Consider the following 27,217-nt stretch of genomic DNA (forward strand, 5'->3'; position numbering starts at 1 on the left):
AAGCTGATAAAAATCAATCAAATTAGAGATCGTACAAAAACATTTAGTTAGAAACTCTAAGGATGTACAGCCATCACAAGTGATTAGAAATAAATGGGATAGGATTTTAAAGATACAGCAACCAAGTGTGGGATGAGCACCTAATTCAAGGTAAAAGAGCATCTCAGATCTAGGTAGATTTGGCCGGCTATGACATTATCAGAGAATGTACTTAATGATAATGCCTGAAGCTATGCAAGTCCAAAACTATCCAGAGTGCTTGCTGCTTATGCATCAGATGGAAAGAGGAAAGGGGAGGGGGGAGGAGAGAGGAGGAAGAAGAGGAGGAGGAAGGAAGAGGGAGGGAGGGGTGTAAAAGAGAGAAAGAGAGAACAGGAAAGAAGCAGACAGTGTGTGTGACGCGGTACTAATGTTCTTTGTAAGAATTTGGCTTATCTACTCGGGTCACCTTTTGATCACAGGTATTTCCTCCCATCACTCCGGCCTTCAAACATCCATAACCATCTTGGGACTGAAAAGTACCCGATAAGGGCTGATTAAGAATTTCTCTTAAGGCCCGACATGGTGACTCAGCACTTTGGGAGACCAAGGTATGGATCACCTGAGGTCAGGAGTTCGAGACGAGCCTGGCCAACATGGTGAAACACTGTATGTACTAAAAATGCAAAAATTAGGTTGGCATGGTGGTGCATGCCTGCAGTCCCAGCTACTTGGGAGGCTGAGGCATGAGCATCACTGGAACCTGGGAAGCAGAGGTTGCAGTGAGCCAAGATTGTGCCACTGCACTGCAGCCTGGGTGACAGATTGAGATTCTGTCTTGGAGCAAAAACAAAAAAAAGAATTTCTCTTAAGATATATAAGAACCCACATCCTGACTTCAGTTCATGTTGATAACTTGGCTTTTTTTTTTTTTTTTAAATTAATGACCAGGATCATCAACATTTTAAATGAGCAAAAGATCTGAACAGACATTTCTCTACTAACAATATATGAATAGCTGAGAAGCACATGAAAAGATGCTCAGCCATCATTAGTCATGAGGAAAATGCAAATCAGAACCACAAGAAGGTACCACTTCAACCCACTATGATGGCATACACACACACAAAACTAAAAATAACAAGTATCAGGACATATACTGCTGGTTGGGATGTAAAATGGTACAGCACTTTGAAAAGCAGCCTTGCAGTTCCTCAAAGGGTTAAAGATAGTTACCATCTCACCCAGCAATTCCACTCCTAGGTATATGCCCAAGAGTCATGAAAACATACTCATACAAAAACTTGTACAGAAATGTCGATCGCAGGATTATTTGTATAGTAACTGGGTCATACAGAGAAAAGTCCTTGATCCTCACCTTCGTGGATCATGAACTTCAACAGCAAATTTTTTCTCACGGAAATATAAGTTCTCCAGCTGTTTCCATTGGAATAACTAAAGAAAACAGAAAACCCAGTGTTATTTATCCTTATTTTTACTAAATCTATAAATCAGCTTAATAATCAAATGAATATAAGCTCCAAGAACGTACACTGATTAACGATGAAGCATGAATATGTGATTCAGGCCTTTTTACAAATCAACTATGACCTGAAACCATTTTATTCCTTCTTCTGCCAGCAGTCTTAAACTATTAAGATTCACCGCCCCAATACATCTTCCTTGAACAGTAAAACCAACCATCTGTGGAAGAACATGTACACTGTTTTTCCTCTTACTCAACTATAATAAGGAAATCTGCACAGATTCCAGTAAGCACCAGCCTCCTCAAAGATGTTGGTTTCATAGTTAAATGGAAAGATATTCAAAGGGGTGTTTCAATAACATCTAAGATTGAATTTCAAAAGAATGCAAAGTGAAAGTAAAACGGAACCCCCATGCAGGGGTGATTCTCCAAGATACCAGTTTCCTACCTGTGAAGAGAGTTCCCCTAAATGCCACAGAAACCTAGCACCAGTAACTGGGGGCACAGAGTGGGTAGGAGGAAACACCAGAGCCTCTTCTTGGTTTCTGAGCTAGAACCACCAGTTTTTGAACATAGCTCCCAATCTCTGTACACTCTGATATACACACTACTGATATGCTATTGCTGCACCCAGTTCTGTCAGTCGACTCGGAGAAACAAACTTTCCTAGCAATGTGCATTTGAAAACCGACTAATTTGAGAGAAAGCAGCTCATTCACAGAATCAAGGATGACTTGTTATGTTTACTGGGCTGCTTCCTAAGCTCTCTGCAAGATAGTGTACTATCCTGAGCCTTTGTTTGTCCTGTCAACTTGGACTTCATGGTTGCATTCCTCTTCTCTGTCCCCAGTCTGGATTAGGGAAATACCAATACAGAGATTTCATTCCATGATTAGACTTCGGCTGGATTTTAAAATTATGTTCAAATAATTTAAAAAGATTATTTTTAATAGTCTAAATAATAAACACTTCTCTGCATTACATTATCAGCAAAACCATTTCCTGACATACGGGAACCCAGGCTTTTCACAAACATGTAAACCTCATCATGTAAAGGAACAAAATGAGCTGAAGGTTTCTATGCATATGCAGGCATGAGAAAAAAGTGTTTAGACTGGACTCCCCAATTTCACACGGAGTGAAATAAACCAGCACACCCTAACAACACGATCCTCTGTGGTCCACACACATAGCTCTCTGTAACTACAACATTCACTCAGGTTCAAAGAGGAATTAATAAAAGTACAAAGCTACATACCAATTTCTTAAAATCTCCATAAACTTGAGGCTTTCATTGCTTTAAATCCAGAGGTTTCAAAAATGGGACAGAAATGTGAGGGAAAATCTTAGGGTTCTTCTGACCTCCCCACTTCCAGACGGCAACTCCGGTAAGTTCTGAACTGAGTTTCATAAGACACTTAGGTGTAGCTCAATTTCACAAAGTGAGCCTCCCACGGCTGACACACTACTGACATCAGCAACTCTACTGAGTGACACCTCCCTAATTCTATTTCTTCCTCCCATAATAGAGAGGAGGGCAAAGTTCTCAGTGGCAGATTTTCCCAGAAAAGAGACCTTTCTAAAATGGGGGGCAGTTGGGATTTCCCTGATACTTCCTGGGAAGTAAGTTGTTTTGAATCCAAGGACAAATTTCACCGGAGGCTGTTTTAGGAAGGCATTTCTACCCTAGTTTACTCACCCTGGACATGAACAGGTTCTACAGGAAGAGTTACAATGCAGCTCAGCTGTGTTTTCCTTTGGGTCCATTCCCACACACATAAAAACCGGGGCTGGACTTGAAACATGATCTCTGAAAACCACCACCTCCCCCTCTTATCGCTTACAAATGTGAAACCCTAGTGCTTTGGACTCCATTCAGCCTGCCCCTGCATTGAGAGCAAATACGCTCCCTGCAAGTAAAACCTCTACTTAAAAGGTGAAGGATTTCAGCTTACTTAGAGAATTTGAAATTATTAGATAGTAACTGGGTTTGCACAAGGTTATGGGAACGAGACTGGGTTTTAAGTATGAAAGGCAGAGAGCAATTCATTTCCCCACCTGTAATCTTAAAACTTTGTGTAAAATGTAATGGGTTTTAAGTATGAAAGGCAGAGAGCAATTCATTTCCCCACCTGTAATCTTAAAACTTTGTGTAAAATGTAATTTCATATATGTGCATATAATAGTATAAATGTGAATTGTAATGATACAAAATTCAGTAGTTGCTTCTGGGGGCAGATAGCATGAAGGGTAAGCTATAAAGAAACTTCAATATCATTAGCAATGTTTTCTCTTATTAATAAAAATAAGATGAAGTAAATATGACAAAATATTAGTAATATCTATTTAAGTGGTTTTACAGGTATTGTCATATTTTTGGCACTCTTGTGTATTTCTCAAAATTAAAATAATAAAAGTTTATGTAAAATGAATATAGGTTGGTCTATTTTATACAAGAGTAAGATTTTCACTGTCCAACCAGTTGGGAGGTCTGTGTTTTAAACAGGAAATATTATTGCCATTGTGATTCTTTTTAATGTTTGAAGTTGCCAGGAAAATATTTCTGATTGTAGTGGCACTTGATCTAGCTGGCAGCTGGATATAAGCTGGTTTTTCCTTTGAAATTGCTGAAATCAGTAACACTTTCTTGTGCTTGCATGAAAAAGAAAAAAAAAAGAAGAAAGAGAAATTGCTGGAATCATTCTCCTATTGTGTTTTTTATTTCTGGATTCTCCATATCTGAGGGCCAGGATGTAGCTCTAAAAATGGCAGTGGAGCTGAGGTGAATTCATTTGCTGAAAGATTGCTCATGCACCTTGCCTCAGACAGCACCTGGCACAGAGCAGGCAACTGATCAATGTTCATTCCCCTCCCTTTCTCCAGTGTTTATCTTAGAAGGTAAATAAGAGGCACCCTCTGGTCAAAATAATGAGGGGGGCCGGGAGCAGTGGTTTGGCTGGGTGCAGTGGCTCAGGCCTATAATCCCAGCATGTTGGGAGGCTGAGGCAGATGGATCACTTGAGGTCAAGAGTTCCAGACCAGCCTGGCTAGCATAGTGAAACCCATCTCTACTAAAAATACAAAAATTAGCTGGGCGTGGTACGAGAGCCTGAAATCCCAGCTACTTGGGAGGCTGAGGCAGGAGAATCACTTGAACCTGGTAGGCGGAGGTTGCAGTGAGCTGAAATTGCGTGGCTATACTCCAACCTGGACCACAAGAGCAAAAATCCATCCCAAAAAAGAAAGAAAGAAAAAAAAAGTCATGAGGGGATTTCAGACGAGTGGAAGCAGAAGGGGATATTGGTCAAATAAATATCCACAGGCCAACCTGACTTGTTGGGGTTTCTGCATTAAAGAAATAGCCTATCCCCCCATATAATAAGGAATACTCAAAATTGCCTGGAAGATAAAGAAGGGTTGCAAAGAAAACATTCTGTATTTGAGGAAAGAGATCAAAGTTTAAAGGAAGGTACAAGGAAGTTAAATATGTTTCCCATTTTCTATTATTTGGACAATATTAGTGTCCATAGAGAGTAGGACAATTACAGGGTATAGTATCTTACAGGGTAGAACTATTACACATGTGTGTGTGTGTGTGTGTGTGTGTAAAATATATGCATGTGTGTGTACATGTACACTTGTAATTTTCATATTAAAACAGAAAAATATACTTTGCCCAGGTCAAAATGTTCACTCTTGGAGATTAACAACAACAACAAAAAACAGAAGAGCTTTATTTGTCTTGCAATACAGTTAAGAGTATGAACTGGAATGTTTTCTAAAGTGATAATTATATAAGCATAATAATAATCATTGGTGAGTATTTATTATTGTCTATGTGGCACCTACTAGAAGCTACAAGTTTGAAAACTATGTTGTTTTCAGATAAAATCTATGCTGCTAGTGATGAAAGGGAAATAGTTGTAAGGTGGAAATAAAACTATAAATTAGGTCTCTGGAGATTTCTTTCTACTCTACACTCATCTTGAATGATTAGTTGTGCCCCTTGGTATCAAAAGAAGGAAGTAGAGAGTGACTGAAGAATAATATCTGGGATACTTTGCGATTGCCAAAGTAAATAGACAAATGGATAAAATGTTAAAAGAGAAGCAACATAAATAACGTTAACAAAGAGATAATCAAGAAATTACAACAGGAGGAGAATATATCTTAAGGTTAAAAATTTTGTCTTAAAAGAAAGTGCCAAAGAAAAACAAAACAAAAACAAAATAAAAAGTGTCAAAAATTTAAAACTGATACAGAAAATCATGGTGGAATCAAACAGTATTTTGAAAGTGAACCGTATAAAATATTGTAATCACAAGAAATTCCATTAATCTTAAGTAAAAATGTGTTGATGGTTTCAGAATAATTTGCTGCACATTATTACACTTTATTTAATGAAATGAATGTATTGAATATTTAAGCCACTTTGTTGAAATCTATAATCAATATTTAGATTCTACCTACTTTTACAGACTTAAAGAACCAGAAGAAATCACCTCTCCCCTGCCCCACTCCACTATTACAATGGTTCCTAAATATCTAAGGCTACTGTCAAACTTTAGCAAAAAAATACTATAAGGAAAAGCAGAGGGACCTTTAGGAGACAGGGCACTTGTACTTCAGTTACATATTTCAGTAGCTTTGGGAGTCATTTATTCATTCCTTTTCAATCAACAGATATTTCTTGAATGCCTTATATGTTCAAGGTCTTGTTCTTGTCACCAAATAATGGACAGAGCCCCTCCATTGTGGGGTTCACAAGAATCAAGTCAGATTGCCTTGGTTAGCATTCTGGTACTGTCACTTATAGCTGTGTTGTATTCAACAAGGTTAACTTTCCTGAGTCTCAGTGTCTGCATCTGTAAAATGGGACCATCAACACCTACCTCAGAGGATTGTCGGAAGTGGTCAGGGAAACTGTTTGTCAAGCACTTAGCCCAGTGCCTGGCTCAGAATCAAAATTCAGTAAGCAATAAAGTCAGCTATATTTTTAATAAAGAACTCTCAGTTCACCTCTCCAATTTTATCTCTTGGAGGGCAGTCACTTAATAGGAGAAACAAAAGCAAAAACTGCTGTCTGGATCAACACCTTTCCGTTATTGAGAAACAGCTGAGTTATTCTGTTAACGTATCTGTGTCACTCAGACTTCCAACTCTGTGAGTTTCGGGCTTTATAAAAACTGGCTGCTATATTTCTGTTTATTTCATTGGGGGTTTCCTGATACACCCTCTAGGTAGGAAATTTGTTCATCATTTCTGTATCATGGAGGACATGAGGAGGGAGGGGCGGGTCACAGCACACCCCACAGGCAGATAAAGCAAGCTCCCTCCTGCCCAAGGAACCCAGGAAAAAAGGAATGTGCCCCAGCATGTACAAAAATGCTGAGGAGTGTGCACCTGCCACATGCTAGAAGGACCTCCCCCGGGGCATGAAAGACCCAGGGAAAGCCTTGAACAAAAAGGATCAAACTGTCTTTTAAAATCTTTATGAATTGAAAGTAGATGCCACCTAAAGGTTTCACACTAGGACAGGAAAGACGTCAGGAGAGGCTTGGCTTTTTAATGGCAACTTATAGTACCTACAGGTTAATCATTTAACTGAAAATTCACCTGGAAATGACTAAATTGGAGACAGTCACTGCTGCAATATATGACTGTACATCAGTGACTCACATGGTGGGGGATCCCCCGCTATTATTACCTGAAGCGAAACAAAATCACTATATTATTGATTTATTCATTTTTCATTTTGAAAGATTACACGTGATGCATATACCGTTAGTACCTCCTGGAATTTCGCAGAATTATGGGTTTCTATAAAGCCCAATTGATCTACCTTCTTTCCATCAAATGTTTATGTGGTTGAGGCAAAGTCTCTGACCTCAAGGAGGCTACAGGCTATCAAAGTGACAGTCATACAGCAAATATGTACAGTTAACACCAACGGTGCCAGCTGGCATAAACTAAGTGCTCAGCTGTAGCACTAAGATGTTGCATCCATTATCTTATTGAGTCTTCCCAACCACCACATGGTGCAGTACTATTTTAGCCTCACTGTGCAGAAGAGAAAACTGAGGCTCAGAAAGCTTTAAGCAAATTGACCAAGGTCACAAGGCTAAATAGGGGCAGATATTGACATGTAAGTATAGCTAGGCTCCAAGTTTCCCAGTGTATAACCACAGCATGCCATTCTGCCTTTCTTGCCTGGGAAGAATGCTATGTAGCATTTATGTTTTTAACAAAAAAACAAAAACAAAACAAAAAAGAAGAAAAAGGGAAAAAAGGAGTCATTCTTATTTCTTCCTCAAATAAAGAAGAAAGCATTATGGCAGCCATTTGTGGGATATAACTGAGTCTCTTTAATTCTCTGTCACCTGGGCTAGAGTACAGTGGCATGACCATGGCTCACTGCAGCAACCTCAACCTCTTGGGCTCAGGTGATCCTCTGACCTTGACCTTCTGAGTAGCTAAGACAGCAGGTATGTGCTACCACACCTGGCTAATTTTTAAATTTCTTGCAGAGATGGGGTCTCCCTATGTTGCCCAGGCTGGTCTCAAACTCCTGGGCTCAAGGAATCCTCCAGCCTTGGCATCCTAAAGTGCTGGGATTATAGGCATTAACTACCATGCCCAGCCTGAGTCCCTTTAATTTTTCTTAGTGATTCTCAACCTGTGGTGATTTCTGCACGCTTCCCTCTCCTCCCAACCATTAACCTCAGGACATTTGGTGCTTGGAGACATTTTTGATTATCACACTGGAGAAGAGGGTGCTACCAGCATCTAGATAGTAGAAGCCAGGGATGCTGCAAACATCTTACAGTGCACAGAACATGATGCCCCCCACAACAGAGAACTGTATGGCCCCAATGTCTACGGTGCTGATATTGGGAAACCCTGTCTTAGAGGATAACATCTGGTGGTATAACTAGGCTTTGGTAGGTGAAATGTGCTGATGAAGGATATCACAATTTTTACTCTTAAACAATGAATTCTGGAGTTCTATTTCTTTTGACTATGGCTGTTCACATTGCTTTACATATGCAAATGCTACCCACTAGAGGGACTTACAACAATTGATCAGACTAGAAGGGTCAGCTGTGCTAAACTAAAATCTCATAAAAGTACCCAAATGGTATACACTCCAGGAGTGAATGTATTTTTTCAGAGACGATCGCATAATCTTACAAATAAAACACCATATCTTAAATCCAAGGAGTAAAACTCTTGAGTTTTTCCAAAAAGTTTAGATGAAGAAGTTCTGGGTATTGGGAAATGTGTAATGTAAAAACCAGACCACCTAAAAGGATGTCATCTCACCCAAGTTTCCTCTGTGACCGAATTTCTAACCTCCCCGGGCTGATGTAATGACTTCCTGTTAAGACTCTCATTAGAGTGCTCACTGATGTATGCCACCAGGGCTGAGCTACTGCACTGGGCACCTATGTGACTGTTCTAGACATTTACAACTGGTATTCCTTATGGTTTTCTACCTAGTCTGGTTACTAAATATTTTCAATAAAATACCTAATTTTGAATACGTTCTTCATTCCAGATAGATGTACTTTATATTCTTAGTCTCATGAAAGGAAAAAGCCACAATCCAATGATGACAGGGATCGTGGCTTTTTCCTTAAGTGAGACAAAGAATATAAAGTACTCATTCAGGGCCCCTGTAAATGCAATGGGCTTAATACAATTTTGTTTGCAGGGGAGTATAAAATCAGGTACATTGCACTCTACAGTTAGAAACGTAAGGATAGATGAATTTGACAATTTGGCTTATCACTGAAGCCTTGCTACAAAAAAAAAAAAAAATCCCAAACCAGCCAATCATTGGTTACAAGTATAGAATGAAGAAACTTTGGACAAGCACGATGGCTATAATACCAGAATTTTGGGAGACTGAGGTGGGAAGATCACTTGAGGCCATGAGTTCAAGACCAGCTTCGGCAACATAGTGAGACACCGTCTCCATAACAGAATTTTAAAAATTAGTGGGGTATGATAGCACATGCTTGTAGTCCCAGTTGCCTGAGAGGCTGAGCACTCTCATTAGAGTGCTCACTGATTGCTTGAACCCAGGAGTTTGAGACTGCAGTGAGCTATCATTATGCCACTGCACTCCAGCCTGGGCAACAGAGTGAAAACCTATCTCTTAAAAAAAAAAAAAAAAAAAAAAAAAAAAAAAAAGAAAAGAAATCTTTACTGTTTATGCCTCTTCATAGAACTATTTTTATAGTACTTTATGTACTAATTGCTTTTCTCTGAATTCAGACTAGTCAATCCTATTTAAGAGCTATCTTTCATTTTTCTTCATGTGCCAACAATTCAACCATGTGGTAAATGCCTAGATACATAAAAGAACAGAAAGAACAATGGGCATCTGATAGCTCTGCCTGTCCAGCAGCCACTTCTTCTTCTTCTAATAGCATCTTCCATTTCTATAGGGAACTCCACAGGCTCTAGCTACAGTGGTCTCCTGTTTTTGAGACAGATTCTAGCTCTGTCGCCCAGGTTGGAGTGTGGTGGTACAATCCTGGCTCACTGCAACTTCCACCTCCCAAGTTCAAGCAATTCTCCTGCCTCAGCATCCTGAGTAGCTGAGATTTTACAGGTGCCTGCCACCATGCCCAGCTATTTTTTTGTATTTTTAGTAGAGATGGGTTTTACCATGTTGGCCAGGCTAGTCTGGAACTCCGGACCTCAAGTAATCTGCCCACCTCAGCCTCCCAAAATTCTGGGATTATAAGCATAAGCCATCACTACCGGCCTCCTCCGAGTTTTTACAACATGCCTATCCCCTTCCCATCGGCATACCCTGTTCTGTAGTAAGAACAAGCCATACTGTTGTTTATGAGCTTTCTGCCCTTCAGGTGTCAGGTTAAATACCACCTCCCTCAGAGAAGCTTTCCCTGAACACACCAAGTGTCCCCTCCCTGAATCCCATGACTGTCCCTCCATCTTATTTGTTTCCATCAATTAAAAATTTATCATTGTGTCTTTATTTCTTTGCTTAATTTTTTCTCACCAACTATCCCTCCAAAGACATCAAAGGAAACAAATACAGTGTGACAGAAACTACTGATCTCCTCCAGGATCTATTTTTCCTACTTATTTTTAGTAATAGAACATCTTGAGTTATGCTTGGCACGGTGGCTCACGCCTGTAATCCCAGCACTTCGGGAGGCCAAGGCAGGCAGAACACAAGGTCAGGAGTTCGAGACCAGCCTGGTCAACATGGTGAAACCCCATCTCTACTAAAAATACAAAAATTAGCTGGGAATGGTGGTACGTGCCTGGAGTCCCAGCTACTAAGGAGGCTGAGGCAGGAGAATCGCTTGAATCTGGGAGGCAGATGTGGCAGTGAGCTGAGATCATGTCACTGCACTTCAGCCTGAGCTACAGAGACTCTGATAAAAGAAAGAAAAAGAAGAAAAAGAAAAGAAAGAAAGAAAGAAAGAAAGAACGAACGAACGAACGAACGAACGAATGAACATACTGAGTTAAGGCATTGCCCAGGGCCACCCACTGAGAGACAGTACCTCTCAGCTGCCCTTGCACTCGGAGTTGGTACTTTCCAAATGACAGAGGGGCCTGCCCAGGACTCCCTCTTTCCATCTTCTTCACCAATACCCAACCAATTTTCTAAAAGTTTCGTGTATTATGAGAACTGCCTAAAATTCTAATTATGGTCAACTCTGGGAGGAGAAGAGAAAGATTGTGCTATCCAATATACTTGGTGTGGAGGGGAAAATAACGCACTCAGTGAAATAACTCACTAACTCATTGGATCCTCACAATGATCTGTGAGGTGGACAGTAGACAAGAGTTGTCTCAATTGGATAGCTGAAAAAAATGAAGGCCCAGAAAGGTTAAGTGACAGCTCTAAGTCAGCCAGCTGGTAAGTGGAAATGCTGAACTGGTTCTTACTTCAAATCCATGCTCTAGAATGGGAGTTCTCCTCCCACTGACTCTGCAGAAGGTTTTAACAATCAGATAGATTACTGGTGTGGTTGAAAGCTTAGATCCACATTCTATAAACAGGGCGGACCAGTCTCTGGTTGACATTCTACAATCCAATTATTTTTCTCCATACCATGCTTTAATTGGCATTAATGTAGAAAGAGAACAACCCATGTTCTCTTCTCCTACAGTTAATCTCATCTGGAATTTCTGCAGTGTCAGAAGTCGCTTCTGATCTAGGTCCAAGGTGGTATGGTCATGGTAGAAAGAAGAGCTTAGAAATGCTGGAGACAGCTGTGCTTAAAAAAATAATGAAGTCACTGTCTTTAAATACAATAACCTTGTAGTTTTATGAGAAGAAAACAGGAAGACTTTTGTGCTTGTTAATTAATTTGGCTTCAGGCATTTGGGAATTTATATATATATATATATATATATATATATATATATATATATATATATATGGAGAAAGAGAGAGAGAGAGAGAGAGAGAGAGAGAGAGAGAGAGAGAGAGAGACAAACTGACAAACTGAAAGCTAAGAACCTTTTCCCACCCTCACATGCCCTGGTGTGATGAAGTGCACCTCAAGTCTTTCTTGGCATGATATAACACAAAAAGAGACTAAACTTGAGAGGCATTCTATCCCACTATGGACACCTTGACAGCATGCCATTTCATCTCCGTCATCCGACAGACTGGTGTTCCCAGAGGAAATATTTACTGAAGGGATACAAATCTGTCATGACATAGACTAATACTTGGCTCAGTCCCTGACCCACTGTCAGCTTCTTTATGAAGAACAGACATTTTTCCTTGAACGATAAATTCTTAGAAGGAACACAAGGCTGCTTTTTTTATTTTTATTTTTTAAGTGAAACTTCATCGGTCTCTAAGTCCAAATGCCCTACCATTCGGAATTAAGTTGAGTGAGTTCTGGTATGTTTCACATTCCCTAAAAGTCTGCAGTGACATATTCATACACAAAGGGAGGATTAAAAAGTAAAACTGCTTATGTTCTGAATTTTTAATACCCTGAATGTTTGTGGTTTGAAACTTGGGATTAAAAATTTTTCCTTGGCCGGGCGCGGTGGCTCAAGCCTGTAATCCCAGCACTTTGGGAGGCCGAGGCGGGTGGATCACGAGGTCGAGAGATCGAGACCATCCTGGTCAACATGGTGAAACCCCGTCTCTACTAAAAAAGTGCAAAAAATTAGCTGGGCATGGTGGCACGTGCCTGTAATCCCAGCTACTCAGGAGGCTGAGGCAGGAGAATTGCCTGAGCCCAGGAGGCGGAGGTTGCGGTGAGCCGAGATCGCGCCATTGCACTCCAGCCTGGGTAACAAGGGCGAAACTCCGTCTCAAAAAAAAAAAAAAAAAAAAAAAAAAATTTTTCCTTAATTTGCATCACATCTTCAGGTATGATGGTTAATGAATTAGGAGGTAAAGAAGGTGTTTATACATCTCTGAAAACAGAAAATTTGAGGGTGGAGGCCGGGTGCGATGACTCACCCCTGTATTCCCAGAACTTTGAAGGTTGAGATAGGCAGATCACCTGAGATCGGGAGTTTGAGACCAGCCTGACCAACACGGTGAAACCCCACCTCTGCTAAAAATACAAAATTAGTCAGGCATAGTGGCACATGCCTGTAATTTCAGCTACTTGGGAGGCTGAGGCAGGAGAATTGAACCTGGGAGTCAGAGGTTGCAGTGAGCTGAGATGGTGCCATTGCACTCTAGCCTGGGTGACAAGAGTAAAAAGCCATCTCAGAAAACAAAAAAGGAAGAAAATGTGAGGGTAGATTCTTAGTACCCTGAAGCTGTGGGTTTGCAGCATTGTTGGGGCCCTCTCTAACCAATGATCCAGGAATATTTTTCATACCCTTTTATTGTCTGTCCTCTCACTACTATTAGTGATGACGGTGTATCAGCTATGGTGCTACATTTGTCCTCCATGTCTTACAACCACCTTACACAGTTAGCGGCAATACCCTTGTGCAGATAAGAAAACCACTTTTAAAACAACCTTTCAGCCTCAGTCTCTCTTGTTCTTAGAATATTTCCCTCCTTCTGGCCTGCTTTTAAGCCACATTAATTGTAACAAGACAGGATGTGGCTCAAGAGGCTGGCACTTTAAGGCCTGTCATTACAGCCTTTGTTTCATTAGTGTTTGCCAATTTGACCTTCATTCCTGCTGGTTCATTGGTGAACTTGCAGCCTGCACAGGTTCACACAAACAGCTGAAGCATGATCCTCCTTTAACAGAAGGCTGTGATCACAGTCCTTTAAATTATGCATCCTTTCATTTGTGTAAACTAGGCCAGCAGAGGGACTGTAGAACAGTCTCAACCCTTACGTTGTTTGAACATAAAAAAAAATAATAAATATATGGAAGCAAAATCCATTGTCAGATTTTAACAAAAGAAGAAAGGAAGAAGCAAACAATGGAACAGAGTAGACACCTCCTTAAAAAAACGGAGAAAGAGAAAGCCGGAAAATGATAACATGGGCTGGGCATGGTGGCTCATGCCTGTAATCCCAGTACTTTTGGGAGGCCAAGCAGGGGCAGATAGCCTGAGATCTGGAGTTTGAGACCAGCTTGGCCAGCATGGTGAAACCCCATTTCTATTAAAAATTCAAAAATTAGCCAGGCATGGTGGCAGGCACCTGTAATCGCAGTTCAGTGGAGGCTGAGGCAGGAGAATCACTTGAACCTGGGAGGCAAAGGTTGTAGTGAGCCGAGACTGCACTATTGCACTACAGGCTGGGCAACAGAGCAAGACTCCATCTCAAGAAAAAAAGAAAAAAGAAAAAAGAAAGGGATAAGATAGACTGCATAGGGTTTTTTGTTTGTTTTTTTTAATAAAATGAAATAGAAAAACTCTGCAAATCAGAAAAAGGAAGTAGCTTCTGGCCTTGTCTAGACTCTGGAATGAACAAGTAAACCTGATTATGATCAGTGTCAAGCAATATTTGCCAATTTCTATGAAACTGTAAATATAAAGAAAGGCCTGTGAGTCATGAGTAAAGGAGAGGAAATTTACAGCAATATTTACTGTGCAGATTCTGATTCACCACTATTTTGAGAGGAAGCTTGGGTGCTTTTAGCAGACACATTTACGTTTTACTGGAATCTCAATCTTATCAAGCCACATTAGCTAAGAAATTACTTGTGGGTTGCTTTAAGTAATATTTTACATAGAAGATTCAGAAAAAACAGTAAGACTCCTAAGTGTTAATTCTTAAGTAAAACTCAGAAGAGAAATAAGTTAGCAAAAAAAAAAAAAAAAAAAAAAAAAAAAAAAAATCTCAGTACAGGTTAAGTCTACCTTAAGAAAATGTGATTTTGGTCTTGCAGAATAGATAAACTAGGGTAAGGTATTTGCTTTGACCGGGACTTTTTATTATGCTTTGCAAACTCCACTCCTGCAAATGGAACCAACTATGTTGTCCATCAAAAGTGAATTTTTTCCATCAAACGTTAAATAAATTATGCATTTCTACATAATGAAACACTAGGCAGCTTTAAAAAAGTAAAAAGAAATCAGTTTATAAGTGAGCTAGGGAAATATGGCAAGGTATGAAACACAGTATATTAGATTTCTCTGTCTTTGTAAATGCTTAGAACTACACTGACAAAATCTAAATTAACTAGTACCATTTCTTTAACGGTGATTGGTTGACATGGGGGAAAAATGGGGATTGCAGAAAGACTTCCTCCCCTAATGCATTTTCTGTAGTGTTTGTTGCTGTTTTTTGTTTTGTTTTGTTTTTTTCCCTTTTCCTTGCCCTGATGAATATTTCTTACTTTGGGTGGGGAGGAAAAAAAAAAGCTAACAATTAAAAAAAAATTGATTTTAAAAAATATCTGAAGTCTGGGTGCAGTGGCTCATGCAGACTTCCAGCAGTTTGGGAGGCTCCCAGCAGGTTGGGAGGCTGAAGTGGGTGGATCATGAGGTCAGGAGTTCGAGGTCAGCCTGTCAAATATGATGAAACCCCATCTCTACTAAAAAATGCAAAAATTAGCCAGGCATGGTGGTGTGTGCATGTAGTCTCAGCTACTTGGGAGGCTGAGGCAGGAGAATCGCTTAAAACCAGGAGGTGGAGGTTGCAGCAGTGAGCTGAGATCGCAGTACTGCACTCCAGCCTGGGCGACAAAGTGAGACTCTGTCTCAAAAAAAAAAAAAAAAAAAAAGTGAAAAAAATTGTCCTTCATTTCTAATATTATTGATTAGAAATTAGGTTTTAGAAGTAAATGTTGAAATACAAGCAGAAACAATAGTACTTATACTCCTCTTGAAAATTAATTAAATATTCCTTAAATTGATCTTGGTCACAGAGCTTATAAAAATGCTAACACTATGATTACAGAGGACAGCTCTCTCACTGTCATCTACTGCTTGTTGAATGATGAATGATGCACTGTTGTTTCCATTGATTTTTTTTTTTTTTTTTTTTTGATACATGATTTTGCTCTGTCACCCAGTTTGGAGAGCAGTGGCACAAACATAGTTGATTGCAGCCTTAACCTCCCAGACTCAAGTGATCCTCCTACCTCAGCCTCCTGTATAACTGGGACTACAGGCATGTGTCACCACGCCTGGCTAACTTTTTAAAGTTTTCTTTTTCTTTTCTTTCTTTCCTTTTTTTTTTTTTTTTTTTTTTGTAGAGACAGGATCTTGTCACATTGCTCAGTCTGGTCTTGAACTCCTGGCCTTAAGCAGTCCTCCCACCTTGACCTCCAAAAGCAATGGGATTACAGGCATGAGCCACCACACTTGGTCTTATTAATAATTTCCAGTAAGACGCCTCAGTGTCTTACTAGCCTGATCCAGGAAAGCTGGATCACTATAGGAGAGGGTAAGGGGGATATGGCTTTCCCTAATGTACCGTTTTGTGTTATCTGTGTCAGTTTCACAACCATAAATAGGGAAAAGAGGGTAGTTTTATTTATTTTCATAACTCAAGGAAGACTGTGTGCACCAATTGAAGCTGTATGGACACTTAGAAGATGAAGAGTAGGTATGATTACAGGGCTGCTTTATAAAGAGAATGGCTGTTTTTCCAACACACACTAAAGCAAGAGACAGATGGAAATGACAGGAGTTATTTAAGTCTGTGATGTCGGGTTGTGATAATGCAGGTAGCTGACCAAGGTCTGTTATTAGAGGCCATTGTTTTACTCCTGTGCTTTCAGTGATGGCAGCATGGCATAGGGAGAGTGGCAAAACCAACCAGGGCAGCATGAGTCAGTCTTGATGTCACTGTAATACCAAAGGAGGCCAAGAGCAGCGGCATAGTGATCTATATGGATTATTCAACTCTTTTTTTTTTTTTTTTTTTTTTTGAGACGGAGTTTTGCTCTTGTTACCCCAGGCTGGAGTGCAATGGTGCGATCTCGGCTCACCACAACCTCTGCCTCCTGGGTTCAGGCAATTCTCCTGCCTCAGCCTCCTGAGTAGCTGGGATTACAGGCACACGTCACCATGCCCAGCTAATTTTTTTGTATTTTTAGTAGAGACGGGGTTTCACCGTGTTGACCGGGATGGTCTTGATCTCTTGACCTCGTGATCTACCCGCCTCGGCCTCCCAAAGTGCTGGGATTACAGGCTGAGCCACCGTATTCAACTCTTAAATGGGCGAAAACATGTCGTACACTGGAACTTGGATCAAGAGAAGCAGCTCCAGGCACTTTGGGAGACTAAGGTGGGAAGATCACTTGAGCCCAGGAGTTCAAGGTCAGTCTGGGAAAAATAGCCAGACTTTGTACCTCCAAAAAATGTTTTAGAAAGTCATCTGGGCATGGTGGCATGTGCCTGCAGCCCCAGCTACTTGGGAGGCTGAGGTAGAAGGACTGCTTGAGCCAGGGAAGTCGAGGCTGCAGTGACCTGGGATCATCCAGCCTGGGGAACACAGCAAGGCTCCATCTCAAAAAAAAAAATAATAATATAGATTTTTTTCTCTTTCTTTCTTTTTTTTTTTTTTTAATTTTTTGACCATCATTTAGCAATGGTCGACAGAGATTTTTTTTTTTTTAAAGATAGAGTCTCACCTTGTCTCTCAGGCTGGAATGCAGTGATGTGATCTTGGCTCACTGCAACTTCCACCTCCCAGGTTCAAGCAATTCTCTGACCTCAGCCTCCTGAGTAACTGGGACTACAGGCACACGATGCTATGCTGAGCTAATTTTTTTGTATTTTAGTAGAAATGGGGTCTCACCATATTGCCCAGGCTGGTCGCAAACTCCTGAGCTCAGGCAATTCAACTGCCTTGGCCTCCCAAAGTGCTGGGATTACAGGCATGAGCCACTAACAAAATTTTTAAAAAACAGCTTCACAATAAAATTTTAGATGGACATTAATGTAACTTATTTAGCTCTGAAAATCCAAATCTGATACATTGTGACCCTCTTTTTTTTTTTTTTTTTGAGAGACGGAGTCTCTTTCTATTGCCCAGGCTGGAGTGCAGTGGTACAATCTTGTCTCACTGCAACCTCTGCCTCCCACGTTCAAGCAATGTTCGTGACTCAGCCTCCCAAGTAGCTAGGATTACAGGTGGCTGCCACCATACCTGGCTAATTTTTATATTTTTAGTAGAGATGGAGTTTACTATGTTGGCCAGGCTGGTCTTGAACTCCTGACCTCCTGCTCTGCCAGCCTTGGTCTCCCAAAGTGCTGGGATTACAGACATGAGCCACCATGCCCGGCCTGTGACCCTTAATAAAGAGCACACAGATGATTTTTCTTTACAAAAAGCAGATATATTCACTGCACAATATTGTGAAACAGAGACAATAGCAGCAGTAGAAGGAAGATGACTGATGCCTGCATCATTGAGAGATCACTAGCACCAAAAATTTTGGCTCATATCTTTATTATTCATTTATATGTCTATCATCGAATTCAAATATGTATATGCATAAATATATAAAATTTATAAAATAAATGGCATCATCCCGTTCACAATAACTTAAAATAGAACCTAATGCTGTGTGCTTGTGGCTGGGTGTGGTGGCTCACACCTTTAATCCCAGCACTTTGGGAGGCCAAGGTGGGCAGATCACTTGAGGTCAGAAGTTTGAGACCAACCTGGCCAACATGGTGAAACTCCATCTCTACTAAAAGTACAAAAATCAGCTGAGCGTCATGGCATGTGCCTGTAATATCAGCTACTTGGGAGGCTGAGGCAGGAGAAACACTTTTCAGGGAGCCAAGATCACCCCACTGCACTCCAACTTGAGCGACAAAGTGAGACTCCATCTCAAAACAATAGCAACAAGCCACCAAAACCAAACCAAACAAAAAAAGCAACAAAACCTCATGGTGTGTGCTTGTCAACCACGTTGAAATTTACATCTTTTTGAAAAGTTCAAAGTTCTCCTAAGGTCTGAAGTGATTCCCACTTACCTTCCGAGGCTTCACCTTGTCTTGTACGTCATACTGGCCAATTCCCTTATAGCTAATTCCAAGCCACCAAGGAAGTCCTTGCTTATCCTAGAGGGTTGAAAAAGCATGAAAATCAAGGCCTAATTGTTAACTCTTCTAGAGGTGAATATAATTTACCAATTTTACCTCTTAACAAGTATCATCAAGTCAAAATAAAGCTGTCTTGATAAACAAAACATTATTTAAAAACCTAACTTGTTATTAAAACACCTTAGAGGTTCTTCAAATAAAATCTGTAAGTTGAAACAGTTCAATACTGTTAATACCACCAAAAGAGTAAAGCAATACTGTTTTGATTGAACAGATGTAGAAAATAAATAAAATGTAAGTAATTCAACTAAGAATTAATCCAGGATAAAGCCAGTTATCCATTAAAAAAAAAATGAAAGCTCTTTGTTCTCTTAATTAGTAACCAGTTATAAAAGGTTGGGGAAGTTTCCAAAGAATTACAAAGATGAGAAAAAAAGTGATTCCAATTCCTGATGTTTATAAAACAATTAACAATGAACATGGGAATATTGAAAACCCTTTTGGAGAACTGTACAATTCAATGACAGGATGTCTGAATAACTGGTTTGAAGTACATATGGGGAGGTGACATTGTTTACATAAATTTATCTTTTTATGTTTTGCCAAAGCAAAGACTATACTGACACAGGAAAAGGAAAATTTAGGCTCAGACAGCTACCTATATGCAAATCAGAGGCAGTAGAAATTAAAGTTAAATTGGAGGCTGGGCTTGGTGGTTCATGCCTATAATCCCAGCACTTTGGGAGGCCGTGGCAGGCAGATGGCCCCAGGTCAGGCGTTTGAGACCAGCCTGGCCAAAATGGTGAAACCCTGCCTCTATTAAAAATTCAAAAAATGGCCGGGCGTAATCCCAGCACTTTGGGAGGCCGAGGCAGGTGGATCACGAGGTCGAGAGATGGAGACCATCCTGGTCAACATGGTGAAACTCCATCTCTACTAAAAAATACAAAAAATTAGCTGGGCATAGTGGCACGTGCCTGTAATCCCAGTTACTCAGGAGGCTGAGGCAGGAGAATGGCTTGAACCCAGGAGGCGGAGGTTGCAGTGAGCTGAGATTGCACCATTGCACTCCAGCCTGGGTAACCAGAATGAAACTCCGTCTCAAAAAAAAAAAAGAAAAAATGCAAAAAATGAGGCAGGTGTGGTGGCGCATGCCACCCTGTGCAATCCAAGCTACTCAAAAGGCTGAGGCAGGAGAATCACTTGAACCCAGGAGGCAGAGGTTGCAGTGAGCCGAGATCACGCCACTGCACTCCAGCCTGGGCAACAGAGCTACACTTCGTCTCAAAAATTGGTACTGTTTTTTCACACAGGTATTCTCATTACATCAGTATTTTTAAAGCTAATTCCCCATCATTTTGAATTGTATACAGATATAAACATTATCATAACATGAAAAGTCAATCAAGAACTCATCAATTATAAAATTATTTCTCTTCCAAACAAGAAACCCTTAACACTCTCATCTCATCATCTCAAAATATCTGTCAATCTCTCCCTGCTTATAAACATCTAAAAATACTTTTCATCATCTCAAAATATTTCTTGGTCAATCTCTCCCTGCTTATAAAACATCTGAAAATACAGTGTATGAAATACACTCATTGAAATGTGGCATTGCAAATACTGTATAAATTTCAGCATTTTATAAAGCTGTTGAAATAACGTTGGAGACTGCATAATTTTCAAACAAAAGTACCGTTAAATGAAGACCTGGTAGTGCTAGAAAGCTAACCAATTGGAAAAGAGACTAATCAGCAAACAGAGGTGTTTCCAAAGAGAATGATATGAACATCTTAGGAGGAAGACAGGTCTTGGGAAAACATTTTAACTTAGCAAGTATTTTGCAAAAATAATGTGTTTTATAATTTGCTGTAAATGGCAAGATATAATCAGCCTTTTATATATTATGAAAAAAGCTGATATTGTGCAATAAGCTCTTAATTATCATGAAAGCTTTGTTATGTAAAACTACTTACCTTTACTGCATAATAATGGACACCATAAGTTGGTAGAGCTTCTACTATTTTCATATACCTATGGAAAATAAATATGTATCACAATCTTATTAAAATCATCAGAGGACCCTTTTGGGAAAAGTGTTTTAAAGAAACACCGTATTTTTACTTTCCTCATTATAACAACAATTAATATGTTTCACTCTAGAAACAGGATAAACCATTTTGGGGAGTAATATATTTTAGCTTATCCAAATGTTAGGAAGTTGCTAATAGAACCTCATTTTCAGAAAGCAATAGAACATGTTACTTTCTGCACATTCAAATGCTTATGGCTTAGAAATGTGCCACAGCATAAACTCCGATTGCAAGTATTTTTTTAAATAAGCCCTTAATGATGCAAGCAATGAGCACCAATTTTTGAGTCATACTCATAAGTGAAAAAAATGAAGCTATTCCATATATTGCTTACGGTAGAAGTTACATAACTAGAAACATCTATCAAAACTCCTAGAAAAATGTACCTTAAAACTATGAATTACGCCTATGTAAACCTGACTTTAAAAATGTCCCCCCAAAATAAAAATTAAAGCAACAGTGCCACTACTTGCTATTTTTTAATTCAAAAGGGTTTATTGTACACCTTAAGGCTTTGGAGTGGACTAAATTGTGTAACACTTCCTCTCTGCCCTTAAGGAACTGAGGTTCATGTTTTAACGCAAGTAGATTTTTTAATGCCATTTTGATGATCAGTTTCTCTGGAAACTGTAATCAATAATTTGATATATATATTTTTAAGTAAATGGCCTACATGTAAATGAATATAGGAAGTTAAGTAAATGTGTCAAGGTCATGCAGCAACTAAACTGCACATCCAGAATTCTAACAAAATGAGTCGGACTTCACATCCTAGAGCCTTAACTACCAAGTGGAACAGTCTCTTAGATGAAGCCACACAATAATGATCAGGTGAAGGAATAAGACTCTGTATTTAAGCATGGGTACTTTTTTTTTTTTTAATTGTTTTTTAGGTTTCAGGGTACACGTGCAGGATGTGCTGCACGTTTGTTACATAGGTAAATCAGTGCCATGGTGATTTGCTGCACGTAACAACCCATCACCTAGGTATTAGACCCAGGATGCATTAGCACTTTTCTCTAATGCTCTCCCCCACTCCAGTCCTTCTCTGACAGGCCCCAGTAAGTATTGTTCCCCTCCCTGTGTCTATGTGTTCTCACTGTTCAGCTCCTACTTATAAGTGAGAACCAGTGGTGTTTGGTTTTCTGTTCCTGCATTAGTTTTTTTGCTGAGGATAATGGCTTCCAGCTTCATACATGTCCCTGCAAAGGACATGATCTCATTCCTTTTTATGGCCAGATAGCATTCCATGGTGTATATGTACTACATTTTCTTTATCCAGTCTATCATTGATGGGCATTTGGGTTGATTCCATGTCTTAAACATGGGAGCTTTGTAATATACAGTCACGCATTGCTTAACAATGAGGATACATTCTGAGAATTGTGTTGGTAGCTGATTCTGTCCTTGTGCACACATCATGGAGTGTACTTACACAAACCTAGATGGCAAAGCCTATTATACAGTAAGGCTGTATGGTATGGCCTATTGCTCCTAGGCTACCAACCTGTACAGCATGTTACTGGGCTGAAATACTGTAGGCAACTATAATACAATGGTAAGCATTTGAGTATCTAAACATAGAAAAGATATAGTAACAATATGGCGTTATAATCCTATAGGCCCACCATTCTATATGTGGACAGAAATGGTGCATGACTGTACTCAGTAGTTTACCCTAAAACTCTTAATGAAAATTGTCACTACTTTCTTTTTCTTTTCAGTTCAGAAAACAGGCACAATGAATTAAAATGGCAAGGATCCAACTTCAGGAGGCTAAATTCTGATTTCTGCCATGAAGATAATAGAAGGTGTGTTCTGATAAAACAAGATTACAGGCCAGGTATAGTGGCTCACGTCTGTAATCCCAGCACTCTGGGAAGCTGAGGTGGGTAGATCATTTGAGGTCAAGAGTTTGAGACCAGCCAGGCCAACATGGTGAAACCCTGTCTCTACTAAAAATACATAAATTCGTTGGGCATGGTGGCACGCACCTGTGTAATCCCCACTACTCAGGAGGCTGAGGCAGGAGGCAGAGTTTGCAGTGAGATGAGATCATGCCACTGCACTCCAGCCTGGGTGACAGAGCAAGATTCCGTCTCAAAAAAAAAAAAAAAAAAAAAAAAAAATGAGATTAGAGCAAAGAAGAAGGAGTGTGAAGAAAATCTACACACTGACCAGGAGATTAGCAATCTCTAAATTCTTATTTCAGTTTTCACATGCATAGAAATAATTCTAAAAGTTTAGTGTGGCAGGTTTTGCTCGTCACCCTGGCTAAGTGACAATGGCATGATCATGGCTCACTGTAGCCTCTGCTTCCCTGGTTCAAGCAATTCTCCTGCCTCAGCCTCTCAAGTAACTGGAATTACTGGCACCCACCAACATGCCCGGCTAATTTTTGTATTTTTAGCAGAGATGGGGTTTCACCATGTTGGCCAGGCTGGCATCAAACCCCTGACTTCAGGTGATCCAACTGCCTTAGCCTTCCAAAGTGCTGGGATAGCCGGCATGAGCTGCTGTGCGGGCCTGTTCTTAATAATGGATGGTAACTCTGTAAGTCACAAAATACAGAAATACATTACAATGGTTTGTTCTTAGTAGCATAAAGAAACAGATTATCTGACACCAATATACTATGCGCTCCATTCAAAGTAGAGTCACAAACTGGGGAACAAAACATGGCCTCTAGATAGGTTTTGTTTGGCTAACATAACATTAAATTTTCTTTAAATTACTTCCCAATGAGGTAAGATTTAAAAATCTGAATTTCCAGCTTCTCTTGGAAAACAAAGAACCTGGCAACATTATGCCTGAATTATAAAGCTGAGTAACTTTGCCTCTACTCAGGATGAAAGCTCACTTGTTTGCCACAGTCCCCACCCTTCCCTATTGACCTACATCTGGCCTATGTTTCTAATTTTTGTTACTGCCTGACACTGGTAGGTATCTGAGTTGATGACACCAATGTATAGAATAACCTGAGACATTTTCTAATTTGTGGTAAGATATTTCTAACCAGATAAGGACTATGTTCGCAAAAACTACATAATAGAAATGACTTCAAGTGACATCTTCAAATGGGAGATATTAAAATTCTACCTAAGCAAAAGGAAAGAAAGATACTTACTGAACCACAGCTTGACCCCGAGTGAGACCTTTGATTTTCAAATAATGCTCAATTACCCTGTCCTCGCTGTAAAACAAAGAAATGAGAAAGATGGCAATGCATGATTATCTGAGGTACAGGCACAGTTTCCATATTATCAGGTGGCTACTGGAAACTTGAGAGGAAGCCTTCACCAATTTGTTTGATAGCGCGAGTTTGGTTTTTGTTTCCACAGGAGATGGATTCCTGAACTTCAGACATTTGATTGCCTTCCTTATCATCTTTAACTTATATTTTATGTATCATATTTATATAATACATACATATATATACACACACATACACACACACACACACACACACACACACACACACACACACACACATACATATAACTACCTTTAAAACTTAAAGCGCAATGGCTCATACCTATAATCCCAGCACTTTGGGGAGCCAAGGTAGGCAGATCACCTGAGGTCAGGAGTTTGAGGCCAGCCTGGCCAACATGGTGAAACTTTGTCTCTACTAAAAATACAAAATTATCTGGGTGTGGTGGCATACGCCTAGAATTCCAGCTACTTGGGCTGAGGCACAGAATTGCTTGAACCCAGGAGATGGAGGTTGCAGTGAACTGAGATCACACCATTGCACTCCAGCCTGGGTGACAACAGCAAAACTCTGTCACAAAAAACAAACAAAAAAACAATTTACTAGAAAAGAAAATAATATCAATTTCTTAAATGAAAAATGATCTTCTGCCATAATGGGATGAAATACAATACATATAAAATAATGATATCAAATGTTAGTTGTAGAACATTGTTGAGAAAATTTTGAGCATAAGGCTTATCCTCTCTTTGATTAAAACAGGGAGATCAGCAAGTGTTCGGCATTAAAGACTTTTTCCTTGGGTGATTCAGAAAGATTTTTAAAGAATTTAAACTGCTTCTGAGCCTGTGTACAATCTAAAATACTCTATTACCATCACTTACAGACATCTTGCTTTAGGAGAAAACCCTTTTATTGCCCTAGAGTAAAACCTGTTGACTAGAAAGGAAATCTCAAGTATAGCCCAGAAGACTAAGTATTTCTTTCTCCATACGACTAGCTGTCATTAGTAATGTCTTTTTTTTTTTTAAATTAAAAAAACAATTACTTGGCCAGGCCAGTGGCTCACGCTGTAATTCCAGGATTTTGGGAGGCTGAGGCAGGTGGATTGCCTGAGGTCAGGAGTTTGAGACCAGTCTGGCCAACATGGTGAAACTGTGACTCTACTAAAAATACAAAAATTAGCCTGACGTGGTGGTGGGTGCCTGTAATCCCAGCTACTTAGGAGGCTGAGGCATGAGAATTGAACCCGGGAAGCAGAGGTTGTAGTGAGCTGAGTTCACGCCACTGCACTTCAGCCTGAGCAACAGAGCAAGACTCCATTTCAAAGAAAGAAAGAAAGAAAAAAACTATCACTTGAAAATGACATGGTTAGAAGCTTCCAGAGTCAAGATGCTATGTAGCGTCAGTACTTACTTTCACTATTTATTTGGGAATATATTTGCAACTTCATACTAAATGTCTCAATATTAAATATTTATTTTGTAATCTATTTTGAAAAACATTTTAGTGGAAAGAAAAACCATTGTGAGGATTCAGACTGAAACAAAGGAGAATACCTTTAATAAGAATGTAAGTATTTTAAGGGAAAATGTAATTAAGAAAAAAATGTGGGATGAAAATAGATACTATGGATTCATTAAAATACAAACAACCAAACCAACTCAATATATACAATGATACCTGGCTATAGCATAAACCTCTGGTCATTAAGAAAATATCTCATCCAAGGAAATTTGTATTTTATAACACTTACATTGCATTCTGCTCAATTAAGGCTGCACTGCATTACTCAGTGACTGTGCATACATTGACTATTGTATATTCATCTAGAAGCACACTCTAAGACATTTAACACACTTGAAAGAAACATCAGCCAGTTGCTCTTTGCAAATGACTGCAAGACACATCTTGGTATAACGCTCTCCAGTGAACTTCGAGTAGATCCTTTCACTGAAAGGATCAAAGTCTACCTATGGTTTCTTTATACAATTGATGGGCAATGTGATATTGTTCTCGCTTATATGTCTTTTAATGTCCCAAAAAACATGCAGTTCTCAATAGAAGCTTTGAGAAGGGGTCACCTGTCATGTGGATTTGGCTTACCAGTAAGCAAGGGATGGATGCTCCTGAAGAGTTTTGGTTGGAAAGGCTGGTAATGTCTTTAAATCTTTCCTGGCATTTTCATCACTAAAAAGAAATGGAATTTGGTAATGTCAGGTACTATTATCCAAAAGAATTATCCAAGCCTGTCACTAAATGAATGAGATCTGAAAAATAACTACTTACAGCATGTTGGAGCCAACGTACACATGGTTACGGACTCTAAGTAGAAACAGCCCCCAAATTTAACAATTGAGTTATATGACAAGATTTTGAAGTTTATAATATGTTCTGCATGTGTCTATTTTATACATAATTATAATTGTACATTTTTCACATTGCATTTTTACACAGCATTCTTCACATTTCATTATCCACTTTCTCTATGTTCCTACAATATTTTACAAATTATCTTCAGAGGCTACATAATATTCATCATGTTGGGATCTGGTTATCATGAAATCATTCACATAACATCACCAATTTTTCATAATAGATATCATTGCAATGAATGGTTTATGTAGTCCTTTATATTACTCTTCTGTTATTTCCTTACAACCCTCTGAAATACAGCAGACCAAGTCAGCCACCTGTAGAAATCTCTCGACTAGAAGATGACCGGAAAACGTGTTTCTAATGAAACCCAAGGTATCTCTTAAGTCACGTTAAGTGAACTAAAATGTACCTCATGTAAGGTCAGCTATCATCTAACTATAAAATGGCAAAGGCTGGGCACGGTGGCTCATGCCTGTAATCCCTGCACTTTGGAAGGCCCCAGCTGGCAGATCACCTGAGGTCAGGAGTTCGAGACCAGCCTGGCCAACCTGGCGAAACCCCATCTCTACTAAAAATACAAAAATCAGCCAGGCGCAGTGGCACACGCCTGTAATTCTAGCT

The 27,217-nt window shown here is 39.6% G+C and overlaps 1 protein-coding gene across 6 annotated transcripts in view; it reads right to left on the reverse strand.

The window, feature by feature from the left end:
• Positions 1–27,217, reverse strand: part of FRMD4B (FERM domain containing 4B) — a 362,743-nt gene that overhangs the window by 26,285 nt on the left and 309,241 nt on the right. For all 6 annotated transcript variants that reach the window (XM_074404537.1, XM_074404536.1, XM_010350118.3 and 3 more), the window contains 5 exons: positions 26,324–26,407; positions 24,131–24,196; positions 20,887–20,944; positions 18,839–18,925; positions 1,358–1,434 (listed from right to left, as the gene is read on the reverse strand). In XM_074404537.1, the coding sequence (XP_074260638.1) occupies positions 1,358–1,434; positions 18,839–18,925; positions 20,887–20,944; positions 24,131–24,196; positions 26,324–26,407 (372 nt within the window). The remainder of the gene's footprint in view (positions 1–1,357; positions 1,435–18,838; positions 18,926–20,886; positions 20,945–24,130; positions 24,197–26,323; positions 26,408–27,217) is intronic.

This window comes from Saimiri boliviensis, chromosome 8, assembly GCF_048565385.1.
Source record: "Saimiri boliviensis isolate mSaiBol1 chromosome 8, mSaiBol1.pri, whole genome shotgun sequence".
NCBI classification, from domain to species: domain Eukaryota; kingdom Metazoa; phylum Chordata; class Mammalia; order Primates; family Cebidae; genus Saimiri; species Saimiri boliviensis.